At 38.4% G+C, this 23,181-nt stretch overlaps 1 protein-coding gene across 1 annotated transcript in view; it reads right to left on the bottom strand.

Annotated features, from left to right (window-relative positions):
• Window positions 1–2,265: 2,265 nt before the first annotated feature.
• The window catches only part of LOC105148995 (homeobox protein BarH2), a 34,471-nt gene continuing 13,555 nt past the window's right edge, over window positions 2,266–23,181 (bottom strand). Inside the window, exons 2-3 of the mRNA XM_011061114.2 lie at window positions 20,209–20,431; window positions 2,266–5,453 (exon numbers count right to left, since the gene is read on the bottom strand). Coding sequence (XP_011059416.1) covers window positions 4,592–5,453; window positions 20,209–20,431 — 1,085 coding nt within the window. The 3' untranslated portion in view covers window positions 2,266–4,591. The remainder of the gene's footprint in view (window positions 5,454–20,208; window positions 20,432–23,181) is intronic.

Below are 23,181 nucleotides of genomic sequence, written 5' to 3'. Positions count from 1 at the left end.
AGATATACGTAATGCCGTAGAAAGTAAAGCTTTAATTGCTTCGAAGTTTCTACTTCGTGGCGCAAAATCATCATCATGTCATTAATGAAATTAGCTGTTATTAAGAAATATTTCGAGTAATAACTGTTTTGAGTTTTGTTATCACCAAAAGATCAGAAAAAGTGTGTGAAAAGTTACTGACTCGACTAATTAATCATGTTAATTGATGAGTCCAGATGATATGAAAGAATACGAAAGATAAACCCTGCAATAAGTCGGATAATAATTTGATGTTTTATTCAAAAAAGACTGAAATTATTTAATTATTATGCTTGGTGGAGTTTAAAAGAAAAAGATAGATTAGTAAAAACCACTTACCGCTCACGAGAAATTCGAAATTATTTTTGAATGACGATTATGTTTAACCTCTCGATTTTCATGAATGTAACTTTCACTTTCGAATCTGAGCTTCTTGGATAAAATGTGAATTGCGCAAAATAGTTTGATGAGTGCAATTTTACCGTAATAGTCGCAAAATGAATGCACCAAGCGCTCATTCACTTAATCGCGGACGTTACAATATGCATCATCGCGTGAAAATGTCCTGGGAGCCTCGGGCAATTCGTCTAAACGCCAATCTAGTCATTTTACATTATGCACAAAGTTGCAAATTGAACGTTAAACGAAAAGGGTCGGCGCTTTCGTGACAGCGATCTCGACTCCGACGGTCGGAACGTCCCTTCGTCGGAACGTCAGAACAAAGCACTGGATTTTTCTCGCGTGAACTAATCCAATTGCCTTTTTTTATTATTTTTTCATACACGAGTCACTCGATAAATCTATCATATAATTATAATTTAATTAGAGAAAGTAAAAGTCTAATATTACATTGCAAATCCAAATATATAATTGAGAGACTTTATACGTATATGTATGTGTGTGTGTGTGTGTGTGTGTGTATGTGATTTAATTTTTCATGTAAAAATAACTGCATACAAAAATGAATTTGCATATTTAAACGTATAATATAATAATGTTATTTTTACGCGAGAAATTAAATCACGTACATATATAAAAGCTCTTATTACACACTTTGGTAAGATTTGCAGGAAAAAGAAATTTGAAGTGTTGAGATTTTAATTGCAGAAAAATTCGTTAAGAAATGTCAGATACGTTGAGATTTTAAATTTCAGAAAAGATTCGTAAAACACATACTGTAGACTGATACGAAGCATTATTAACGTCAATAAAAATAAATAAAAAAAAATAGAATTTGTTTATGATCAATCAATGAGATTTCCACGAAGGAAAGCATTCGGTGTGATGGCTCCGAAAGAAGAACGCAAAACACGTTAAATTCAGTATAATATATTTTCCATATAATATAATAATTCTCGCTATACAGACATTATTTTACAAAGCATGGTTTTTATATACTCTAAGTATATATATATATATATATATATATATATATATATATATACTTCTTGCTGCGTTACTTAACTACTAAACGCGCCGTGCGGGTCGACGTCCGCCGTTATTCCCCGACGACGCATCTGCGTTTCCGCACGGGAGACTCTCTCGCACGTTGTACAGCCTAATTTTATACATTCATAATACTGGTATGTTCTTATCGAACGCGCCGCGTGCCGTGTCATCGAAATATCGAAAACGCCGCTTTCTTGCCGGTGAAAAAAAAAGAGACGTCGCACGACGCTCGATCTCTCGAGAACGCGCCTCGCGTTCCGCTACGTATACTGAAATCTGAAAAATACTTTGAAATATCTCGTATCTCGTATCTTGGCTTAAGTCCTACGGACTCGTTCCATCCTCGCGTGTCTTCACCCTCGTCTACAAGCTCCCATCTTCGTATATTTACAACTTTCGTATATCTTCATCTACGCGCGGATGGTACATCCGTTATATTTACAAAGTGGATGGCGCAGCTCATCTTTGAGAGACCGAAGTTAGAAAATCGCTCGTGTCGAAGGAACCGACTCGCTGCTATGAAAATTTTTGCAGACGAAAACGTTCGATCGTAAAAAACTAAAGTTTTCCGGTCGTAAGAAATATTTATAGCGTTTTTGTGATCTCTTAGAGAAAACCACTATCCGATTTAATCCCTCGATCATACCGACGTGAGAATTGTCATCTAATTAGATAGTTTGCTTCTCAAATACTGACTTTACCACTTATCAATGTATAATTCGTTCGTGTCAGTTCGTGTCCAGTCTCGTCATAGTTTCTGGAAAATCTCAGCAATAATCAGCGTAAGATTTGATATAATTTTGGTCTTAAGAGAATGGAACACGTTTCGCGCAATTGTTTCATGAGAAAACACATGTAATCATCGTTTGAGGCAGATGTCGCATCGTCATCGTCGTTTATCGTGCGAATCACGTATCACTGTATCGTTCAACGACAATAAGGACTCATATCAATGGTATGACGAGGATTCTCTACCATTCGTAATTCGCATTTAACTTTACTTACAACGACGGCACTTGTTACCACGATCAAGAGAACTATCGATCTTTTTTTCTAGGAAAGAAGAAAATATGTGAGTCCGCCTCCGTTGTCGTTCGCAAATTACCGGTCGCCAATGTCGTGCAATTTTCGGGACCATCACCGTCACTCAGATCTCGTCAATATTAATTAAGTCGACCGATTCGTTCGTCTTCTCGAGGAAGAACGGCAGGTAAAATGCCGGTTTCGCTTCGCCGACACGGAGAACGCAGTTATTTGAATAGTCGAGCCCCCTTCTTCATGTTCGATGCCCTGATGCCGCCCTCTCCCGCACGGTCCTTTTTTGTCGTTCGTGGTGACCACCACGTAATTTCGTGTCATTTTAGATTTCTTCCCCCGCGGCTAGGTCCCCTCTAATGTCATATTAATTGTACATTCACGTTCGCTCGCGATTGGCCCGTATTCTGGCGCGACTGTAATCGTCCTCCGACATACGAAACCGTCCAATCTAGCCGGGTTCTCTAATCGGCATGTTACAGCCTCATATCGGTTACTATACGAACGAATCATGCTATCGATCCATGCTGCGATGAATTGAATGCATGTGATAAATTTTGAAAGCCAAAAATCGCTGTGGTCATGAATATTGATTGATTTCTTTGCAGATGAGCGAGTTCTTTCATTCTCGGCATCAGAGGCGAGAATTTATAAAATTTTATGTAAAATTGTAAGATTAAAAGAATTGAATATAAATTTTTGGCACAGCGAAATAGTTATTTGTTGATAATGTAAATATTATTCGCTTGTATAAACTCTTACAATTATTCTGCAAGGAAATCATCGATCGATGTTTAAAAAATGTGCACGTGTTATAGTTATTTCGCGGTAAAGATATAATTTAATTTATAAATATTAAAGAGAGCAATAAAATTCGCAATAAAATTAATCAATATTTAAATTCAAATTAATTAATTATTACAGTGTAATTATCGATAACTGTGATCAAAATAAAAGTGGAACTGTAAATAATTTTGTTCTGTAAATTGTAAAAATATTGGAAAACAAGTACCTTTCAAGCGAGGAACCAATCACACGTTGCATGCGAAGAAGTGGAAAATAAAATAATGAATGGACAATGAATGAGTAATAATGAGTCTCCATTTGTCCGAGGGATAATGTATCGGTGAAGCACGGGATTTTTACTTTCGTCCGTTCTCTACACGCCCGATCGTATCAACGTTGAATATATTGTTTCACCGTAACCCGCTATTCACTGAACGCTCAAATCACGAAGTTCGGTTAACCGCACGATATTTCCTGTTCGCTCTCATTATCTACAAAATCCCGGACGTCCCGTGCTATGTCACTTCCTGTTCTACCTCACGAAATCGGCCGCCGTGCCGTTCCATTCGCATCTCATTTCGCTGACTTCGCTTCAGACCTCGCGAATCCTGAATCTCTTCTCGCTCTGCTCTCTTCAGATTTTCAAATAACTGCGACAAAATAATCTCTACGTAGTCTCTCCTCGATGCTTGCATACACTTGGATATATAGCTTCTTAAACAGTCTCGTTACATCAGCTGCATTCGCTTCTTCGTTTGGATTCGTCGTGATAGCTGCGTAGATCGATACAAGTTCTCAAGGATATATATGTATATATACAGCGCGTTTCTTCCAGGATTATACAAATTTTTTTTATCGATCAATCTCCCAACAAATTCTCCATATGGATACGATTTGTTTATTTATGAACTGTTAATGCAATAGCTGCTGAAATTTGAGCGACTTCGTTATCTCGTTCGAAATTGACTGATTAATGCTAGTTAAGTGAATTTGATTTTAATTATCCGTATCAGTGTCTCGTAATGAGTTATCGCATCAATCAGTATTCTCAAGCTTGCCCATATGTTTCAATAACTGCCCGATTTCACACGAATACATTTTCAAAAGGATTATTCATCCCTTGATAGTTTTCCTATTTTCTGATGTTAACTCTTCGTTCGCTATTAGTACATTTATTTCGAAATGACGTATCGTAAGGAAATCAATCCATTCCACACGTTTCCTAATTATCCTGCAGGACATACCTGTCTTCCTCATGCAATATTTCCGACGTGTCAACGCCGGTACCAAGAATCTCCATGTCCTAGATATCGTGTATGCTTTCTTCATCACTGTCAGCTCTTACACTTCGAGGACTATCCTCTCTCTGCACAGGTGATCTGTCCTGACTCTGACTTCTGTCACGTTGTCGCGTTCGATTCATACCTTCCCGTCCATCCATTATCTCAGGGCTGTCTCTGTAATAGTTGTTCAGATTCGAGCTAGGCGCGAGGGGTCCGAGAGGATTGCTAGGACCTGCCTGGATCATCGTCGAGGGATAAGATCTAACGTCCTTCCTCATGGGTGATCTGTCCCTGGAGTCCGGACTCTTGCTGCTCCTTTCTTGCTTCCTCGACCTGTCCATATTCTCTCTTCCTTCCATCAACTCCGGACTACCTCTGTAATAGTTATTCATATTGGAGAGATTGGAGGTGGTCAGCGTGCCAAGAGGATTGCTAGGGCCCGCCTGCATCATTTGCAGCGGATACAGTCTTGCCGGTTTTCTAGTTGGCGATCTGTCTCTCGATTCTGGGCTCTTGCTCCTGTCCCTTTTCCTCGAGGTATCCCGGCCGTCGGCCATCTCTGGGCTGTCCCTGTAATAGTTGCTGAGAGTCGACAGACTGGAGCTCGCAGTCAAAGAACCAAGAGGATTACTTGGCCCCGCTAGAATCATGGGTGGATACAGACGGTAGGGAAGCGGTTTTTGCAGAGTCGCCGCCGATGATGGCTGATAGAAGAATCCGTTCGCGGGTAACGCGTGCGCGCTGGGATACTGCCAGTACCGTCCTGCGGCAGGATGTGCGGGAACGGTACTGCCGCTGTACAGATGCTGGAAGGCGGCAACAGCGAAATTATTTTCGGCCATGATCTCGAAACCCACGATCGTTTGTCGTTTCCATTTCGTTCTGAAAGTACAAAGGAAGCAAGCATATGAGCACGATTCCGTACGAAAGTCTTCGCGATTTATTTACATTAAATTATCTTCGTTGGAAGAGTTAAGGATTTCTTTAAAAAAAAAAAAAAAAAAAACATTATTAATACATTGATGTGAAGCATAAATTCAGTATAAATACGAAATTCGACAAAATTTATATTATATTACAGAAATGTATCAATTATGTAATATGAAAATCGTAATGACAAGATAATGTGCGAGTAAAATATCTGTAAAATAAATTGACGACGTTGATATTTTTAAACTAATCTAGTATACATACTCGCGTACGTAAGAATGACGTACATTGGCACTAAAAAAGAATCATAAAATCCACTGACGTGTTCAGTATTTTTGATGAAGGCTATACGTCGGTAATGACCAGCGATGAAAAACGGCTCGGCTATTCAAGACATTTACATCAGAGCGATCGTTATTCTTATAACGTAATATCGGCAAAATAGATCTAAGTTAGGCCTACCAATGTCAAACGGTGGGCCCATGCGAGCTACGATATCGCGATATCAGGTTTGATCGGCGGAAGCACATGCGAGCATAGTGTAGTTCCACGGTAGTTTTCCAGATTCTAATAGCGAACGATAAGATCCGTTCCAAGTATTTCAGCTGTTCGTTCCTTCGTTTGTAGCGCGAAATTTCGTCAGCATAAGGATCGACTGGTGGCTTTCGAGGCCACCGCACCGCCACCCGAAGCAATCACGAGCTTTCTGCAATTTCTCCCTGGGATCGGCCCTCTTCCCTCCCTCGCAGTGCCCCTCTTCACCCTCCTCACGTATGTAAATCTCGATCTGGGACAATTACGCTAAAACGGGGTGGCGTGCCGCCAAGTGGTTACGTTGGCCACACTACCGGGAGCTTATTATACTAACAAATAGCCCGTGGAGTTTCAGTGCCTAATCATCGCGTATCATGGCACGCACACACACATATATATATATATATATACACACACACATACGTGCATACATATATACAGATACATATACCTGAACCGCACCTGCGAACGTAAAAGCGCCCTTAGACGCGCACGAGACAGAGATATATCAACAGGCCGTGGTCTGGGGGGGTTGATATCGTATAACGGGGACGAAACGAACGCTGTGGAAGGGAGACAGGAGGTGAAATTCTCTGCCGAAGGCCATATTAACCGAACATTATTGCTCGATAACATTGCAAATCATACCGCGAAAATCACGATACTTTTCACAGAATCGAAACGTGAATTACATTCGCGCGATCGGTCGTACAGTAAAGCAGATTACGTCCAACGGAATCTTCGAATGGCGTGCATGGAGCACATGCATGTGCGGTTTTATGTTTTAACTAAAAACAAAATGTAATGTGTGTGTCAGAAAATGGAATGAAAAGAAAATAACATACGTCATGCGAACACATACAGAGCGAAATAATTATTCGAATTATTATGAAGATATGGATAGAGAATCTTCCGTTAATTTCAAGTCAATTTCTGAGAACAAATGAAATATGAGGAATTATGAAAATGAAATAACAACATTTGCATTTACTGAAAATATCATCATAATCTTCATGCTTTTATAACTGTTTATACATTTTACTAATCCGTTTCAAATTAAACATGAAAAATTCTCTCTCTCTCTCTCTCTCTCTCTATCTCTCTGCATATTTTTAAGAAGAGACATATTATAATATATTATTGTAGAAAAACTTGACAATAAAAATTATTTTTATGACGTTTTCATAATAAAAATTGTAAAATATTTTAGTCTTTGTCGTGCTTAAGATTTATTGATGAAACGACAAAAATGAAAAGAAAAAAAATTTGATATCTAATAAATATCAACATTTTACGAATTATCGAACTTGTAACCTTCGTATAATAATCGAAAACGTTATGAACTTTTTTCGTTTGATAAACACGATATAAGAACGCGTGCTCACGCGATTAGGGGAACTCGCCCTTTATATGAGAAATAAATTAAAGTGCCGCGTCGAGCGGCTTAATACGAAATGAGGCGAATAAGACAGAGAAAAATGTACGTAAAGAGAAAACGACTGTGAAAGGCTATTATATTACATGAGCCAACCTGCCATAACGTTCATGAATAATATCAAGAAAATTACAACCCTTCCGTGGCGGTGAGGCGTGAATTACATCCGACGTTCTTGCTCGATAAGTGCAAGTAGTTTTTGCCACCCCCGCTACTGTCGCCTTTCGAAAAAAATTATACATATATATATATATATATATATATATATATATATGGTGTGTGTGTGTACGTATATGCTATCCTTGTTTCTTGTAGCTCGTAACTAATTCAGTCATAAATATACAGCTGTGTTATTACACGAGAACGTCAATCGATACCAGATTACTTGAATATTATTAAATAATTTTCGCTATGCGGTTACGTCTAAATACTTCAATTTAAGACATCAGTCAATACATATCTGTAGACATCGTTGTAAAATTAATTATGATCACAGATTGCATAATTTTGATCAGAGATGCAAAATTTAATTGAGATAATTAAATAGAAGCTATTAGTAATTATCAGTTAATTTTATTGATATCAACATCTAATTAAATGTTAGAAATTCCGTCGGTGAATTGTACCTCCCTTTGAGATCTTTGGGAATCATTTTTATTCACAATGATAAATCAAACCAACTTTGTCTCTCAACTCGATAAAAATTCAACGATTCGCATGAAATTCAAGCGATAATTAACGGGCACCGGCACAACGTGTACATTTGTTAGAGTTTTTTTTTTTGTTAAAATTGCGGCCGCAATAAAAAAAAGATCGTACCTTCGAAACACAACTGGAAATGTTACAGGGTAATAGTCGCGAGGAGAGGAGGGTAGAGTGGGGTGTACTTGGTGGTCGGAGTAATTAATAATCAAGAGATCCGCGCCTGGCAAGGGACAAAGCGGCTCTAACGGATATGCAGCTCGCACGGAAAATTCGACAATTAATATATTTCGTGGGGTGCGAGCCCTCTCTCCTCTCTCTCTCTCTCTCTCTCTCTCTCTCTCTCTCTCTCTCTCTCACACTCGTTCTCTCGCGATTTTGTGCTGATGTATAGTCGCAAATGTGGGCCACAATCTCACTGTCTCTCTCTCTTTATTTTTCCCCTCCCCCTCTCTCGATATGGCTCTGCTCGCCCTTTTGTGACGGGTTGCGATAGGGGAGGTTGCAGTAAAATCGTTCATGAATTTTAAACAGGCACCTCTGAATCGAGCCACGATCATTTCTCATTTTTCTGCCGGCACGTCGGAGGCGCAAGAAGGACGAGCGTGTCCGAGCGCGAGAATCAAAGAGAAAGAGAGGAAGAGAGGGAAAGGGAGAAAGAGCGACGGTGACAGACAGTGTCGAGAACCGCTCGTGCGATTATATGATGAGTAATGTTTTTTAATTCCCCCACTTTCGACTGGGGTTGGCCGGCGATTTTCGAGTGCAGCCACTCTAAAACACCCTTAATTGCCCGTTGGCTTTTTATAGTCGTCCGCTAGAAGCTAGGGCGGCCGGAAGTACGGAACGGGGGATTCGAAGAGGTAGGGACGAGGAAGAAAGAAAGAGAGACGAGAAGAGTCATTGATTTATCGCTCCTGAGGTGCTCGAGGGGCTGCTGCTTGATCTCGCTCGGCTGAAATGAGAAAAGAGGATGAGAGAAGGGTTGGAGATTGGCGAAGAAAGTGTAACGATCGCTTCCATCACGCTTCTATCCTAATGATCGTGCAGTTCTCTAGATCGTGGCAGCGTTGAAAAAAATTCCCGTCCTTTCTTACGGCGACAAACTCCTGAAAATCGATCGCATCGTTCCGAGCGGCGCGTTCCTCGTCGTCATTGTCGAGTATCGAAGTGACGTGTTGCTGAGAAATTTTGGGGTGACTTACGCGATGCCCTTCGACATCAAGAGACTTGAAACGTGTCCGAGTATTACGAACGTCAATCGACTCGAAAATTACTGTCGCCGTGCTTGACAAATTATTATTTCTTCCACATTTTTTCTTTTTCTCATTCGATTGTATTTTAATATTTATAAGAAATTAGTGATGATAAAATAACGAAGATAATGACTTATTGTCATGTCTATTCTTCATCTTTACCTTCAGTGGCGAATGTTCGCTATAATAATGAAAATAATGACTATAATACCTATTGTCATGTTTATTCTTCATTTTTGCCTTCAGTAACGAATGTTCTAAAAGTTAAACCCGAAATTCAATCAATTTACTAATATTTTTCAAGCATGCAACGAGGTAAGCTCGACGATTAGCGAGTTGAAAAGCGATAAACTATCATCAAGTGATTCACTGAAGACGAAGACTCACGAACGTTCAGCTGTAACAGCCAAAAGCGAAAAAATGGCACATAGAAGGAGAGGACGAAAACTAAGGGGAGAGTTAATGCATTTATAATGGTGGCTGGGTCTATTCGCTACTTTTGCGGTTACATGCCTGTGCGACACTAATGTCCTGAAGCCACTAGGGTGCTTTGTGGTAATAATGGTGACAGCGAGACCGAGAAAAAGAGAGAGAAAGAAAGAGAGATATGATAAAGAGAGAAAGAGTAATATATTTTCAAATTATTCGCCTCAATGATTACGAGACACATGTTTCACAACGTAAAGCTTGTCCGAAATCGCATTGATATTCAGAGACAGAGTGGTTATTGTATGAGCACATGGTATACGATCATCATATGGTTACTAATGTCGCTTTTTATAATGCTTTTTAATAATGAATTTTGAGATACGTACTTATATGATAAATTCTGTAAATGAGCGTACAACTTTTTATTTTTTCGTAACCGTTCGGGAATCATTTTATTTCTATATTTTCTTATGAATTTCTTATGAATTTCTTATTTTCCTTCATGAATCTAAATAATTTTCGGTCTTATAAACAAAAATACATAAGAAAATATAAATATAAAACGGTCACAAAAAATTAAGTTGTACCTCTTTTTATTATTGTTTCCATTTCAAATTTTTTTTTTCAAATTTAACTTGCATTAAGTTAATATATAATATGTACATGCAATAATTATATATAGAATTTATCTCTTTTAATTCTAGCATCCATTATAATCCAGCGTAAATTTCTCTTAGTTTTTTTTATTTATTTATATTTTAAAATTTAATTCTATTATAAACATTAATCTTTTTACAAAAAAATATATGCGCCGTCATAGAAAGAAAGAGAGAGATATCTCATGAATCAAGTCATTTAAAAAAATCATACTTAAATATCTTTTTATTAATACGTACGAAAATTGGGAACCTCTTTATGAATGATTTAATTATGATCTTTGCAAATAAAATTCACATACCTTCTAAAAAATTTAGAATCTCGTAAATTTTAGAGATTCATTTAATATTAATTTCGAAATTGTTAATCTTTAGAATACTTTTTGCATTTTTTCTTTATAATATCGAATTTTAAATAAATAGATATATCATATTATATAAAGTGTATGATAATTGAGGAACGTCGCAAATTATTATTCTCAACAGAGCTACAAGAAAAAAATACGCGACCTCATTTCGGAGAAAAACTCGAAGCGACGTTAATTAAACCCATCAATTAAGCGTTCTACAGGGTAAAAAGAGTTAATCAGGTGATTATATCCAAAGTAAGAGGAGGGCCGACAAAATGCGCATGCAAATACGTCGTTACTAGGTATGCCTGACTGTTATCGCGCGCTATCCGATTAGCCCCGTTTTTCTAGCTATTTCATGAAATTCCGCGGCGACCTAGAAGGGCACGGAATCGCGCACGAAATCGTGGAGCTGCCGTGACGTAAATCGCGATCGAAACGAGCGCATTCGACATAAGTATCCGCGAAATCAAGGCGACCCGTTATGAAGCGGTTTACCGGAGGCGTGGGAAGCCTGCGTTGTTCTTCCGGTGAGCCGCGGCGGCGGCAAAAGAGAAGAGTCCCCCTCCGAGAGAAGCAAATTCTCACGATCGCGACGTATGTAATGCGCCGGTGATGTCGTCACATCGTGACGACGCAATGTCATAATGCCATCGCCGCGAAGTAACATCGTCGAAGTCATATTCGGATGCGCTTCGAGCATCAGGAAGACGTCATCTTACAAGATTGCGTAAGATTGTGTCTATTAATTATCTTTTCCAAGTAAAATATTAAAAATTTATCCAAGTTTTTCCATATAGAAAAATGTAGTCTGATTCTTGACACTTTCTTCGAACATGTTTTCTTACAAACAAAATTTTTAATCTTACGCAAATTTTTCTAAATGAAAAACTTATGATAAAACTAAAAATTTTCAATATTTTTCCAAAATTTCCAATGAAATTCAACAATGAATAGAACATAACAGATATATACTTGAAATTAAATTGTTTTAAAAATATTGAAGTCTTTTTAATTCATTCGAATTTTTCTGAAAAAACTTGAGTAAAATTCAAAATTTTTCAAACAAATAAAATTCAATAGAACATAAGAAAGTTATATTCGAAAAAAAAAAAACGTACAAATCAGAGTCAAAGCATCTGGCTGCAAAAAAGATCAAAATTCCTCGCAGTGCCTCGATTGTTCGTGTATGAATCAAAGTTGAAATGCACGTTTGTCGCGTCAGATTTATCGCTCGTATGTCACTATTAATTTCGAGTGTGAATGTCACCCGAGCATAAAACACGAAAATAAATTCTTCTTTATTTCCAGTTTTAATTCGCGAGCGCTATCACGGGAATGTACTCCGACACGATCGTTCGTCATTTCTCTTTTCGCGAAATGCATTTTCGGCGCCGTTATAGATAACCCCATGCATTTGCATTCTTGGCGAATTATCCTCTACGGATTATCGTTTCTCCAGCCAGGCGCGTAGCAAAATACGCGCGCGTTCACGGTACGTAGTACATGATTGCATGTAACGAGCGCAAAACCGTGTGAAGGATTCAGCCTTCGCGTCCCTCTTCGCCGTCGCGATCAAATCCACGCGAGGTAGTTTCTTCGTTTCTTCGGTTTGCGTATATAGTTTGCGTCTCGTTGAAGTTGCGCTGGTCTCTTGACGATTCTCAGAGAACGCGCGCGAGTCTCTCTGCGGGATAATAGCCACGTCGCCAACCTAATTTCTTTCACACGTTCGAGGGGAGCATTAACGCGGTTACGCTCGTGCTCGAAACTCGTGCCCGGCAAATAAATCACGGTTAAGCTACAGATACATCGCACACGATAGAGTGTAATTTTAAGCTCAAATGAGTTTTCTCTTACTAGTCTGTTTGGCTCTAATGGAATCACGTTTGCTTATTATACCGCGAAAAAATATCGAGCGACGAATATCTCATTACAGCTCAAAAGCAATGGCGTTACTATATAAACGTTAAATGCAAACTTTCGGAATTATTCCTTTTTTTTTTCCTCTATGCTTTTCCTGCGGTTTTACATCTTTGTCCATGACGTGACATGTACATCTGTTAATTGCTAGAGCGTACATTGAGTTACGCGATAGCGCGAAAAATGCGAGCGATGTAGGTGTGCGGTTGTCGTTTCATAAAAAAAAGAAAAAATTCGAGCTACCGCATAATACTTTTGAATTACGAGTCACGTCCCGAGAGCAGGATCCTCTTTTGCGTAGATGTGCAAAAGATAGAACAACATATATGGAGGTCATGAGTGCAACAAGGTGATGTAATGTAAAATACAACTAACTAAAATTCGCTTTTTCTTTGAAACCGCGCCGGATTGAAAAGGTTCTTTATATATTTCTTAAATTTAACATTCTATCGTTAATATATAAAATCGTATCTTAAACTTAATGCTTAAACTTTAACTTTTTAAGATGAAGATGAGATCGTATTTGAAATTTGACATTTTAATCCTTAAACGCCACACTGTGAGAACAACATACTAGTGTATGACATACAGAACTCGACCGATAATAAATTCGTAAACGCTAAACATTAAGGAATATAATGATGTCAAATAAATGTATGTATAATATTTATTAATAAAGAATTATAAGCGATGGAAAAGGAAAGCTGATACGCCATACCGAAAAAGTATTTAAGGATTTAAAATTAACATCCTAATTGACATGCGTGTCTAAAAAAACATCTTTGTAACGTTTCAGTCTTGGATAGATGTTTTAGGCCAGTATTCATAACCGACTCTTAAGATGTTATAAATCAATTACAAAATCGTATTAGCATCTTAAGACATTATTTAAGATGATTTTAAAATAAAAACCAACTGAAAAAAATTTCCTAAAGCTGAGTAATATTTTTTTTAATATCACAGTACTAAGTATTTATTTAAAAAAAAGAAATACTTAAATAATATATATTTACGTTTAATAAATATTTATTTTGCAATAAAAAATGTTTACTTAGTACTATTGAAGAAAATATTATTAAGATTTTTTTCTTCAATATACGAACACTGACTAGCCTCATACATGTATAGGATTTCTGATATTGTTTAGAATCGTGTAGAATTGTTTTTAGAAATGATTTATTTTTATGATGACTCTTAAACATGCACATTGTCTAATGTCCGTATTCAGACTTTATATTTAAGACTTTCTTAAATTTATCTTTAAATTTATCTTTGCTCAGTAGTCAATAAAATAATTCGTAGAGTATCTGAAGATAAATTTAAGAAAGTCTTAAATACAACGCTCGGGCACAAGACTCTTAGACTAAGATCATTTTATATATATAGTTAAAATACGCCGAATTAAAAACAATTGTAGGAATTATATGTATCCTTTTTCCTTTTATTTACAAAATTATAATTTTTCCGAAAAAAAGAGAGTTTTTTTTATGACGACTGTTAAATATGTTTTGCAAATTCATATTGAAAAGTAATATTTGTTAGAACGTAGTTATTATATGGCCAGAAGAAACCAACGCTTATTAAAGTAACGGATTAAAGTAAGTCGCTAATCACGCAAGTTGACAGTGATACTCGTCGCTAATCTTCCATAGATACACAAAACACAGTCTCCGAACGTATAAAACCCGACGTAAATTATGGAATGGGATAAACGCGCGGGTCCCATGACATTTCATTAAAATGCACTTTCCGAGCTGAGCTCAGTCAGCTCGATGCATCGATATTAAAGATCGAGAGAGGCGCATGCTTCGTCAACGTTAGCACATACTTACTGCACGCTACTTGCATGGCTCGCTTATGGTCAGGCACGTAATTAGTCGATAAGTAGAGACGATTTGCCGCGAATAACGTAACAAGTCCTAATGACTTCTAAACAAGTAAACGACCAAGCGGCACCGTATATGCTCGACGTGTACGCAGCGTGCCGCGGAAAAGCGCGGAGCGTATCGCTTATCGCTGGAAAAGCGCTTTACAGGCGAACCGCAATCTCCGCGCGTTTAGTTTCTCAGCGTCGATTTCACGGAAAGTTTCGTGCGGAAAAGCATTGCGGTCAATCGTGACTAACGTGCATATATATGTGTATGTATGTGTATGTATGTGTATGCGCCGGTGCGTATGTCGTGCAATCGTTCAGATGACTCATTATTGAACGTAATTTGCGTGCGTGCGTGTTGGTTGATCACTCGATGAATGAGACGTCTGTTAAGGGAAGTGGAAGTAACGTAATGTTTTCGAATTATTCATCGTGCGTAGTCCTCGATTAAATTTTCTTTAAGGAGATCGATTCTTACTCGGTTTGATAAATCTCGCTTCTTGAAGACCTATCTAATATTTATGAGGAAAAAGGAAGACATCGCGCGTGAGTCGAGCAGTTGTTCGGATAATACATCGTTGAGCATAATTAACGTACAATTGATGGCGATTAAATAAGACGTTTGTAAGGAATGTAATAGGAAAAAAATACAGGGAAGAACGGTTGTTAGATAAATCCATGTATTTCTGAGGAGATTACTATAATTGTTAATTATGACGACTGCGCATTATCCGTCGTCGTTGATAAACCGCATTTATTTATCTTCCGTAATTTATTTTTCCAAAATCCAACAAAGATGTTCAAAGATCCGTGCAAAGTCAATTTCTGATTCAAAACAAGCTGACATTTTTCAAGAAATTATCATCTCTGATGCAATTTTTTGTATTCGTGATATATGATGACAAATTTATTAGAAAAAAAATTCTCAAGTAAATAAATAACAAATTTTAAGTAAGTTTCCACAAAGCTGTAAATTAAAAATCTGTAATTTTTTCTTTTTTTTGTTTCACTGTTAAATTTATTATGTCAAATTACATCCGATTTAAGTTATTTTTAATTATTTCTCTGGATTGTCACTGTTTCTAGTTAATGTATTGTTAATTTAATTAAAACAATGAAGCTAAATAATTTAACTCAAAAAACGTACTTTTTATTCAGTTTATTATTTATTAAGTGCACATTGATACGGATATTGTTTATCTTAAAATTAATCACAGAAATGAATTTACATTTTGACATATAGAAGTTAAAAATAACGCAATGTTATTTTTTTTAAGAAAATTAATAAAAATGTGGAGTTAATAGAAAGATCAAGCAACGAGTAAAATCAATCAATTGCTCGATATTTGATTTTTCTATCAATTTTATTATTTTGCATTGCAATTTCGAACTAGAAAATTAATATTATTATTGTTTTAACTCAAAGAATTAGATTACTTGCTTTTGCATCTAACAGTGTTTTTTTTTCTTTTGAGTATTCTTCTGTCTATCATGTATTGTAAGTATTATATTTATTTAAACTTTACGAACGATAACTTTCTTTATTTTACATTTGATTAACAATACACATATAATTCAAAGCCCTCCGCTGAACAGAAAGATCGATGTTTCTTTCACATCCACAAGGTCCATCGATGAGATCTCTCGATTTAAAATCTCTCGAACTGAACGGTATGCTGCGAAGCAGCGTTGTCAAAGTATTCTCGCACGCGGGATTGATTGAAATTACGCGGTTTTAAGTATTAGGGCGTATTTGCGTAACTTTTCTGAAACCTTTGCATCGAGGATCTGGTTTTCGGCGAGCATTCAAGGAACCTCCTCGGGGACGGAAGAAAAAGGGAGCAGAAGTCCGCGTCGCCGTGGCGCCCGAGGTGTGGCCGGCGCCTCCGCGAAGAAGCGCCGAGTCACACCTCATCGGGGCGTGCACCGAGCAACAAAACTTTAAGCGGGCACTTAAGAAGCCGCCCGTCAGTCAGGAGCGTCACTAATTTTCCCGGCTTTTTGCCGCGGCGGCCAGGCCTCTACGCCGCTTTCCGCGCGCGTCCTCGCGCGACGATACGTGCCGCGGCGCGTACACGTGCCCCTCCCCCTCCTCCTCCCCCCTTCCATCCCCTCCCTCTTTGGTGCAACTTTGATCGGTTTTCTTATTTTCATCCTAATTAAGCGCGGCTGAATGTCAACATGGCGAAAATTAATTAGCGCTACTCCGCAACTACGTCGGTGAACGAGGAGATTGTGGAAAGGGGGGAGAGGGAGGAACTTTACGGTTCCAAGTATTGCGCGAGACATGTACACAAAGATTATTAAAGCGCACGTCATGCTGATCTGTAATTTATGCCGCGCGCGATATACGGTACTTCGCACTTTGATGGTATTTGATGAAACGTGTAGCGATTAATACAGGTTCCACGAACATACCAGGTTTGATTCCGTTGACACAGGTATACTTATTACATCACGAGAGTATCGTTAATCCTTCTAAGTACGTCGATCAAAAATCTATCCGCTGAAACTCTTTCCAAGCTGCAATTCATTCTAAAGTGAGAAAATCACGCGGAAAGCGCTTCTGTTTTGTTTTCTTGCCTGGACTATATTTTGTACAAGTATTCAAAATTCGATCGATCATCAGCAGCTCGCTCGTGCCGGAAACGTTCACGTTTTCAATTCGACACGCATGAACTAACAGACAAAATCCGAGTTTATTTCTCTGATCGGCATGACGGCGTGCGAAACGCAAACGAGATATATCGCGATATAACAGTAATTCGCGCGCGCTACGCAAGTTTTGTATCAAAAGCGATCCTTAATCACCGTTGTCCATTACGCCGATCCGGCGTAATGAGCGAGCAAACTGCCGACTGTAGAAATAAATAGCCGTAACGATTACGCCGTGTACAATTGCGATGTGCGCGGAGTCGCCGCACCGCGTCGCCCCGACGTGATATGGGAAACGAGCAACGAGTCTTTGAAAATCTTGCGTGGACTTGCGCTGGCGGCACGCAATTACGCACAAGAAAAAAATTGAACGGCCGCCGAAATGCAAGGCGGCCTTTCACGATCGAAGCGGCACGGCCGCAACGCTTGGCAGCGCTCGCTGCCTGTCATTACGCCATTCGCTCCACCGGTAATTGACAGTCTAATGACACAGTCTAGAGTCTGGCGCTCGCTTCGTCCAGCCTCTACCTTTTCGTACATCATACATCACGATCTACGAGGATCCTCATTAACGATTCGCCTTCTTTGTGCGTGATCGGCCGCTTGTCTAAACTAAACGGCCGCCAGCAGAAGTCGCGCAGTCATGACTTGTGGGGTGTTCTCTGCTAATCACCGTACGTTCATCGCGACCGGAGGAACAAGAGAGTAATGATAATTAAGTGCGTAATGAGATCAATATAGCTGGTGCGGTGGATTTTGCATATCGGGCACGTATACGTGTAAAATTGTACGGTATTTTAATCAACTGACTAGGATTTTAATTTATTCGCAATTTTTATTGGGAATCTTTATTGGTACTTGCGAGAACGTAAAAATATAAGGAGGAAAAGAATTCAATTTTTAAAAAGTTAAATAAACAGAAAGTTAAAATTAATTTTTCAGACTACTTTCACAAAATAGGTTGCGTTGTCTTTATTATTATAAAAAAAAAAATAGAAAAGATAGAAAAGAATTTAATAAATTCCTAAATTATTATCACGAGTGAAATAGGAAAAAATTTTATGCAATTGCATAAAATATTTACGTAGTATATAACAAATAATATTAAAACTAGTTATGATTTATTATTTGCCGCCTGCAGTTTATCAAGAAACGAGAATTGTATAGAAACTTTCCCTGCCGATGTTACAGTCGTTTACTCGGGACGAAGCGTGTCAAAGTGATTCCGCGGAATCATCCATGGCATGCGATTTTAATTTCGTTCGCTTTTTAGTGAGGGACTTGCAAGCCGACCAACAAGCCTGCTGATTAGATTGGAAAGAGGTGGATGGCCCAGGAGTCAAAAACTACGAATCTATAGGCGCCACTGAATGACTTTGCAAAACCGTGTTCATAAAGGATGCCGCAAAGGATTTTGAAATCGATTCCGACCGCCTGGTCTTATTTTCGTAAAGAAACCGACGATGGATCTAAAATTACTGTTAAAACAATTCAATATTTTTAAAACAAACCTTTTCTCTAAATGAGTTTCTTTAAATGAGTTTGTTTTATATTAATGTTTCATATTTAACTTATGTTTAACTTATGTTTTTTGCATTTTTTATTTCGAAAGTTTCTCAAATAGACTGAGACGGAAATAATTTACACGTTTAATTCGATATATCTAAATTTTATAATTTTTTTTCAGATATTTGTTTAAATTCTAGAATTTTTATTGTACAAATTTTCAAAAAAGAAATCTGTATGTCGTAAACAATCAAAATTATCTTTAGATTACTTATTAGTCTTGTAAAGACGACATTAAAGAATTATTTATTATTTGAAAATATATTATAAGTGAAAAATCTATCGATATATATACATATATCAATGGATATACATACATATCGACGCATAGCCACTTGGCAATCAGAAGTTAATCCACAATACTATATTTCAGTTTAATATTGTATATGTTTCTGTGTTCAATATTTAAGTGTAACAAATCTGTACAGATCTTGAATTTAATTTTAAAGTAAACGTTGTGAGTATACAACACTCTTTCCAAGAAGGAAATTCTTTTAAAGAATTAAAGTGTTGACGAGTACGATATGCTTAGGATGGGCCGCAAAACCGGTAACGGAGACGCATGACTCTCGAGATACTTGCTCAGGTTTTGACCAACGATCCTCGCGTTTAACCACGTAAACAACGCCTTTGTTGGCCGCCGCGATTTCCATTTACGGATTCGACACGCGCCGGTACAAAGAACCACGCCGCTACGCTTCCGAGAGGAGGATCGTGATGAGGACCTTTCTATCCGATATTCAACAATGTATAACGCGAGCATCGAAAGGTCTATCGATCGTCATGGTTCCATCTTTGTCTCTTTAGAGTCAAACTTTTAACGGCTATTCAACGGTTTTTTATACGTACAGCCTCATCATGTAGTCCAATCGCGCTCACTAAAAAGGCTAATACTTCTAGTAATTACCTTTCAATAAAAATTTTCTTAGCATCTTAATAAGAAACTTGATCGAAAAAGAATATATCTCGAACGGTATATGATGTTTAAGAATATTATTTTTAACTTTTTGATTGCTTGAGAAAAAGAAGCTCGTTTTTATAATAACAAATATGTATATAATTCAACATGATTTTATATATATATATACGATAAGAATTTCCAGAACTTACTTCTATTAGTAATATTATTATATGTAATATTTAAAATGCTAACCAGTATCATTGATAGATTTAATTCATTTTCATGGGTCAGTTCCGAATAAGTTTTTATATGTAAAAAAACTAGCGATTGTTTGCATCCTGATGGCGACCACAAAATTAATTATCATCCGCATATGTCGTGTTGTGTCTCATTTAGAAATTAGTAACGCGTCTTTCGTTTCGCTTACCTTCTGTTTTGGTACCACGTTTTCACTTGCGTGTCCGTCAGCTGCAGTTTTGCCGCCAGTTCCATCCTGTCCTGCACGCTAAGGTATTTTTGCCGCTCGAAACTCTTCTCGAGGGTCTGAAGCTGGTGATCCGTGAAAGCTGTACGCGCTTTACGCTGCTTCTTACTTTGCGCAGAACCCAAGGAACTCGAGGACGAGCTTTTAGGATCATCCTCTTTGCCACCTGAAATTGCAAAACTATTGATATTGAACGTCTCTTTGCTTTCCTTCCGTCCAGTCGCGCAACTTAGGCTACAAAGTTATCTCTAAAGAGGAGAGCAACAATTCAGGATTGTGCCCATAAAAGTTACTAGAATGTTTAACGAATAACTTGTAATTTAATTATTATTGTTATTATTATTGGAAATTATGTAACACAAATTATATAAAATTTATTTGTTGTTTAGTATCAAGGAACTTTATTTTAATCGAAATGTGGTTTATCTGAAATTTATACTTTTTGAAAGGCCATATATATATTTCACGATATTCGTATAACATATAACTATTTTGCCAAAAAGATTCCCGCAAAGAATCGCCAATCTATCAGGAATTGCGAAGCGCCGGAGTGCCAAGCTTTTGTTTTCGTGGAGGGTGGAATCGATGCCGCGCGCGTGGATTATATGCGGTAGTCGTTTTTGTCGTTGCTTGCATGGCGATTGCAGCCGCCTCTCTATCGATGAAACAGAAAGCGAGAGAGAGAAATAGAAAGAGAGAGAGAGAGAGAGAGAGAGAGAGAGAGAGAGAGAAAGGGAATGGGATCCTTTTGTTCTCAGTTCGACTCTCCGCGCAGCCGAGAGCCGATTGGCTGATATCGTGGATTGGACCACGCAGCCGCGTCGAGACTCGAGACGCCGCAAATTATCCCCCCGATACATCGCCGTATCCGGAGAGAGACAGAGAAAAGAGAGGGTAGGATTCCCCGAGGAAACCGATTACACCCGATACGAGTCACACTCACACGCGACACACATTCTCGTGTTTATTTCATCCCCCCTCGAAACTCATTACATTTTTCTTGTCTTTCTGTCACAGAAGAACAGCCTGATAAGAAACAGGTGATTTGCCATTTTAACAGACTAGGGAATTGAGAACAATTATTATGGAAAAGTGAATATGATGATGACGAATAATAATAATGAAGAAAGCGAGATAAGAAATTTGTGCTCACCTTAAAGATTTTTATACTTAATTGGAAATATATACGTTATTTATTGCTCGAATTAAAGTTATAAAATTTTGATAATAGACCAAGTATTATGCTCTGCTTTTCTCATTATACCGTTTCATAAGAAAAAGAGGACAGAAAAAGAGACGCACACGGAAAGAACGGTTTTGCTGAGGTATCTGAAAATTTAGTTGTGATAAAAGTATTATTTTATTGAACTATTGAACTCAAAGTACTTATGTAGAACGCTCAAGTTGATTGCTAGAATGTCAAAATGTTTTGCATCATTGTTTGAGTCTCTTACAAAATTATTGTCACGAACAAAATTAGATCTGTGTCTAAATTTTTTAGCAAAATCATTCTTCCCGTGCAATTTTTGCAAATATTAATTGTGATTGATTTGTATAAAAATCATAACTTCCAATTGTGATGTAAATTTTTAGAACAACTTTTTTAACGTAGAAAAACCCTTTGCGCTTCGTCAGATAAATTACCCAACCCTCCTCGAATTATCCCGCAGTCCCCCCGCGGGGGGACGTGTCTTGTCGCGAGTAAATCGAGCAACCTCCCGAGAAGTCCCGATCAGAAAACCATCGAGACTTAACCTCCTGGGGGAATAAAAGCCCGCACAGACTTCTAAAAGTATCTAAAGGCCCGTTGTCGCGAGCTCATCGATTGGAACGGTCGTGCATGGCGCGGGAGAAGCACCCTGGCAGGAGATGGAACTAGAGGAGGGAATGCAGCCAGGAATAACATAGCGCCGGAAGGGAAGTGATGGAGAGAGAGGAGGAGGTCGGGAAGATAGAAAGCTCGTGGATTGAGTTAACCCGGACGAAAGCGCGGCTCTTAGCCCCCGTTTGATCGGCCAGATTCGCTCGAACGGGTCCAGAGTCTATACCGCGCCATGTTGGCTACCACGACATGCGTGTGCGCGCGCGCGCAAACATCCCTGATTCCCTCCCTAGAAAAGGCTTGGAGCAAGGAAACCCCGTCCTGACTGCATCGGCACCACAGCTCGATTCGAGCTCGACTCTCAAGACTTGTCCACGAAATGTAAGAAAGGGGTGGAGGAAAACGGGAAAAGGGAGCGAAGAAGGGAGGAACGGGAGAATATAAGAGTGGAACGATGGAAACGGAGGTTGGAAAACTAAATTTACTATGTGATACACTTAGAGCCCGGGTCCCGACCGACGTCGGAGTTCTCTTTTTGAGACACTTCCAAGACGTTAGGCGGAACTTTTCCCACCCCCAAGCTCCCTGTCCTTCCCTTTGCGCAGTAACTCGAGAACCATCGCGAAACATCCATCCCTCTTTTTTCCCAACCGCCTGTCCGCCCGCCGTTCGTCTGCGAGGCACGTAGCCCGAGGCTCAGGGCTTATCTATGTCCGCCTCGTCCTTACGAGCGTGTTCATGCGCCACTCTTTACCCCCAACGTTTTCACTTTGATGCGAAATGGCGACGCCCGCGATCGGCTTTGCGCAAAGTGATCTCCATTCCCGGATTGAAATCACAATTCGCGATTATATGTTTCTCGCGTCGATCGTAGTACCAGTATCGTGATAAAAGAGACGGGAGGTACGTCAGTGCAAAATGAATCAATGAGCGAAATAATATAATAGTTAAATCGTATATTCAATTGTCTGTTAATAACACGTATCACAAATGATTAATACATGTTCTTCGAAACATTACGTAATAACTATTATGTTTTTTATTGACAACAAAAATAGAAAATTCTTGAAATGTAAAAAACTTCCAGGTTATTC

The sequence above is a fragment of the Acromyrmex echinatior genome, chromosome 3 (genome assembly GCF_024713525.1).
Source record: "Acromyrmex echinatior isolate Ae372 chromosome 3, ASM2471352v2, whole genome shotgun sequence".
Taxonomy (NCBI): domain Eukaryota; kingdom Metazoa; phylum Arthropoda; class Insecta; order Hymenoptera; family Formicidae; genus Acromyrmex; species Acromyrmex echinatior.
This window is presented reverse-complemented; position numbering and strand designations above follow the sequence as displayed.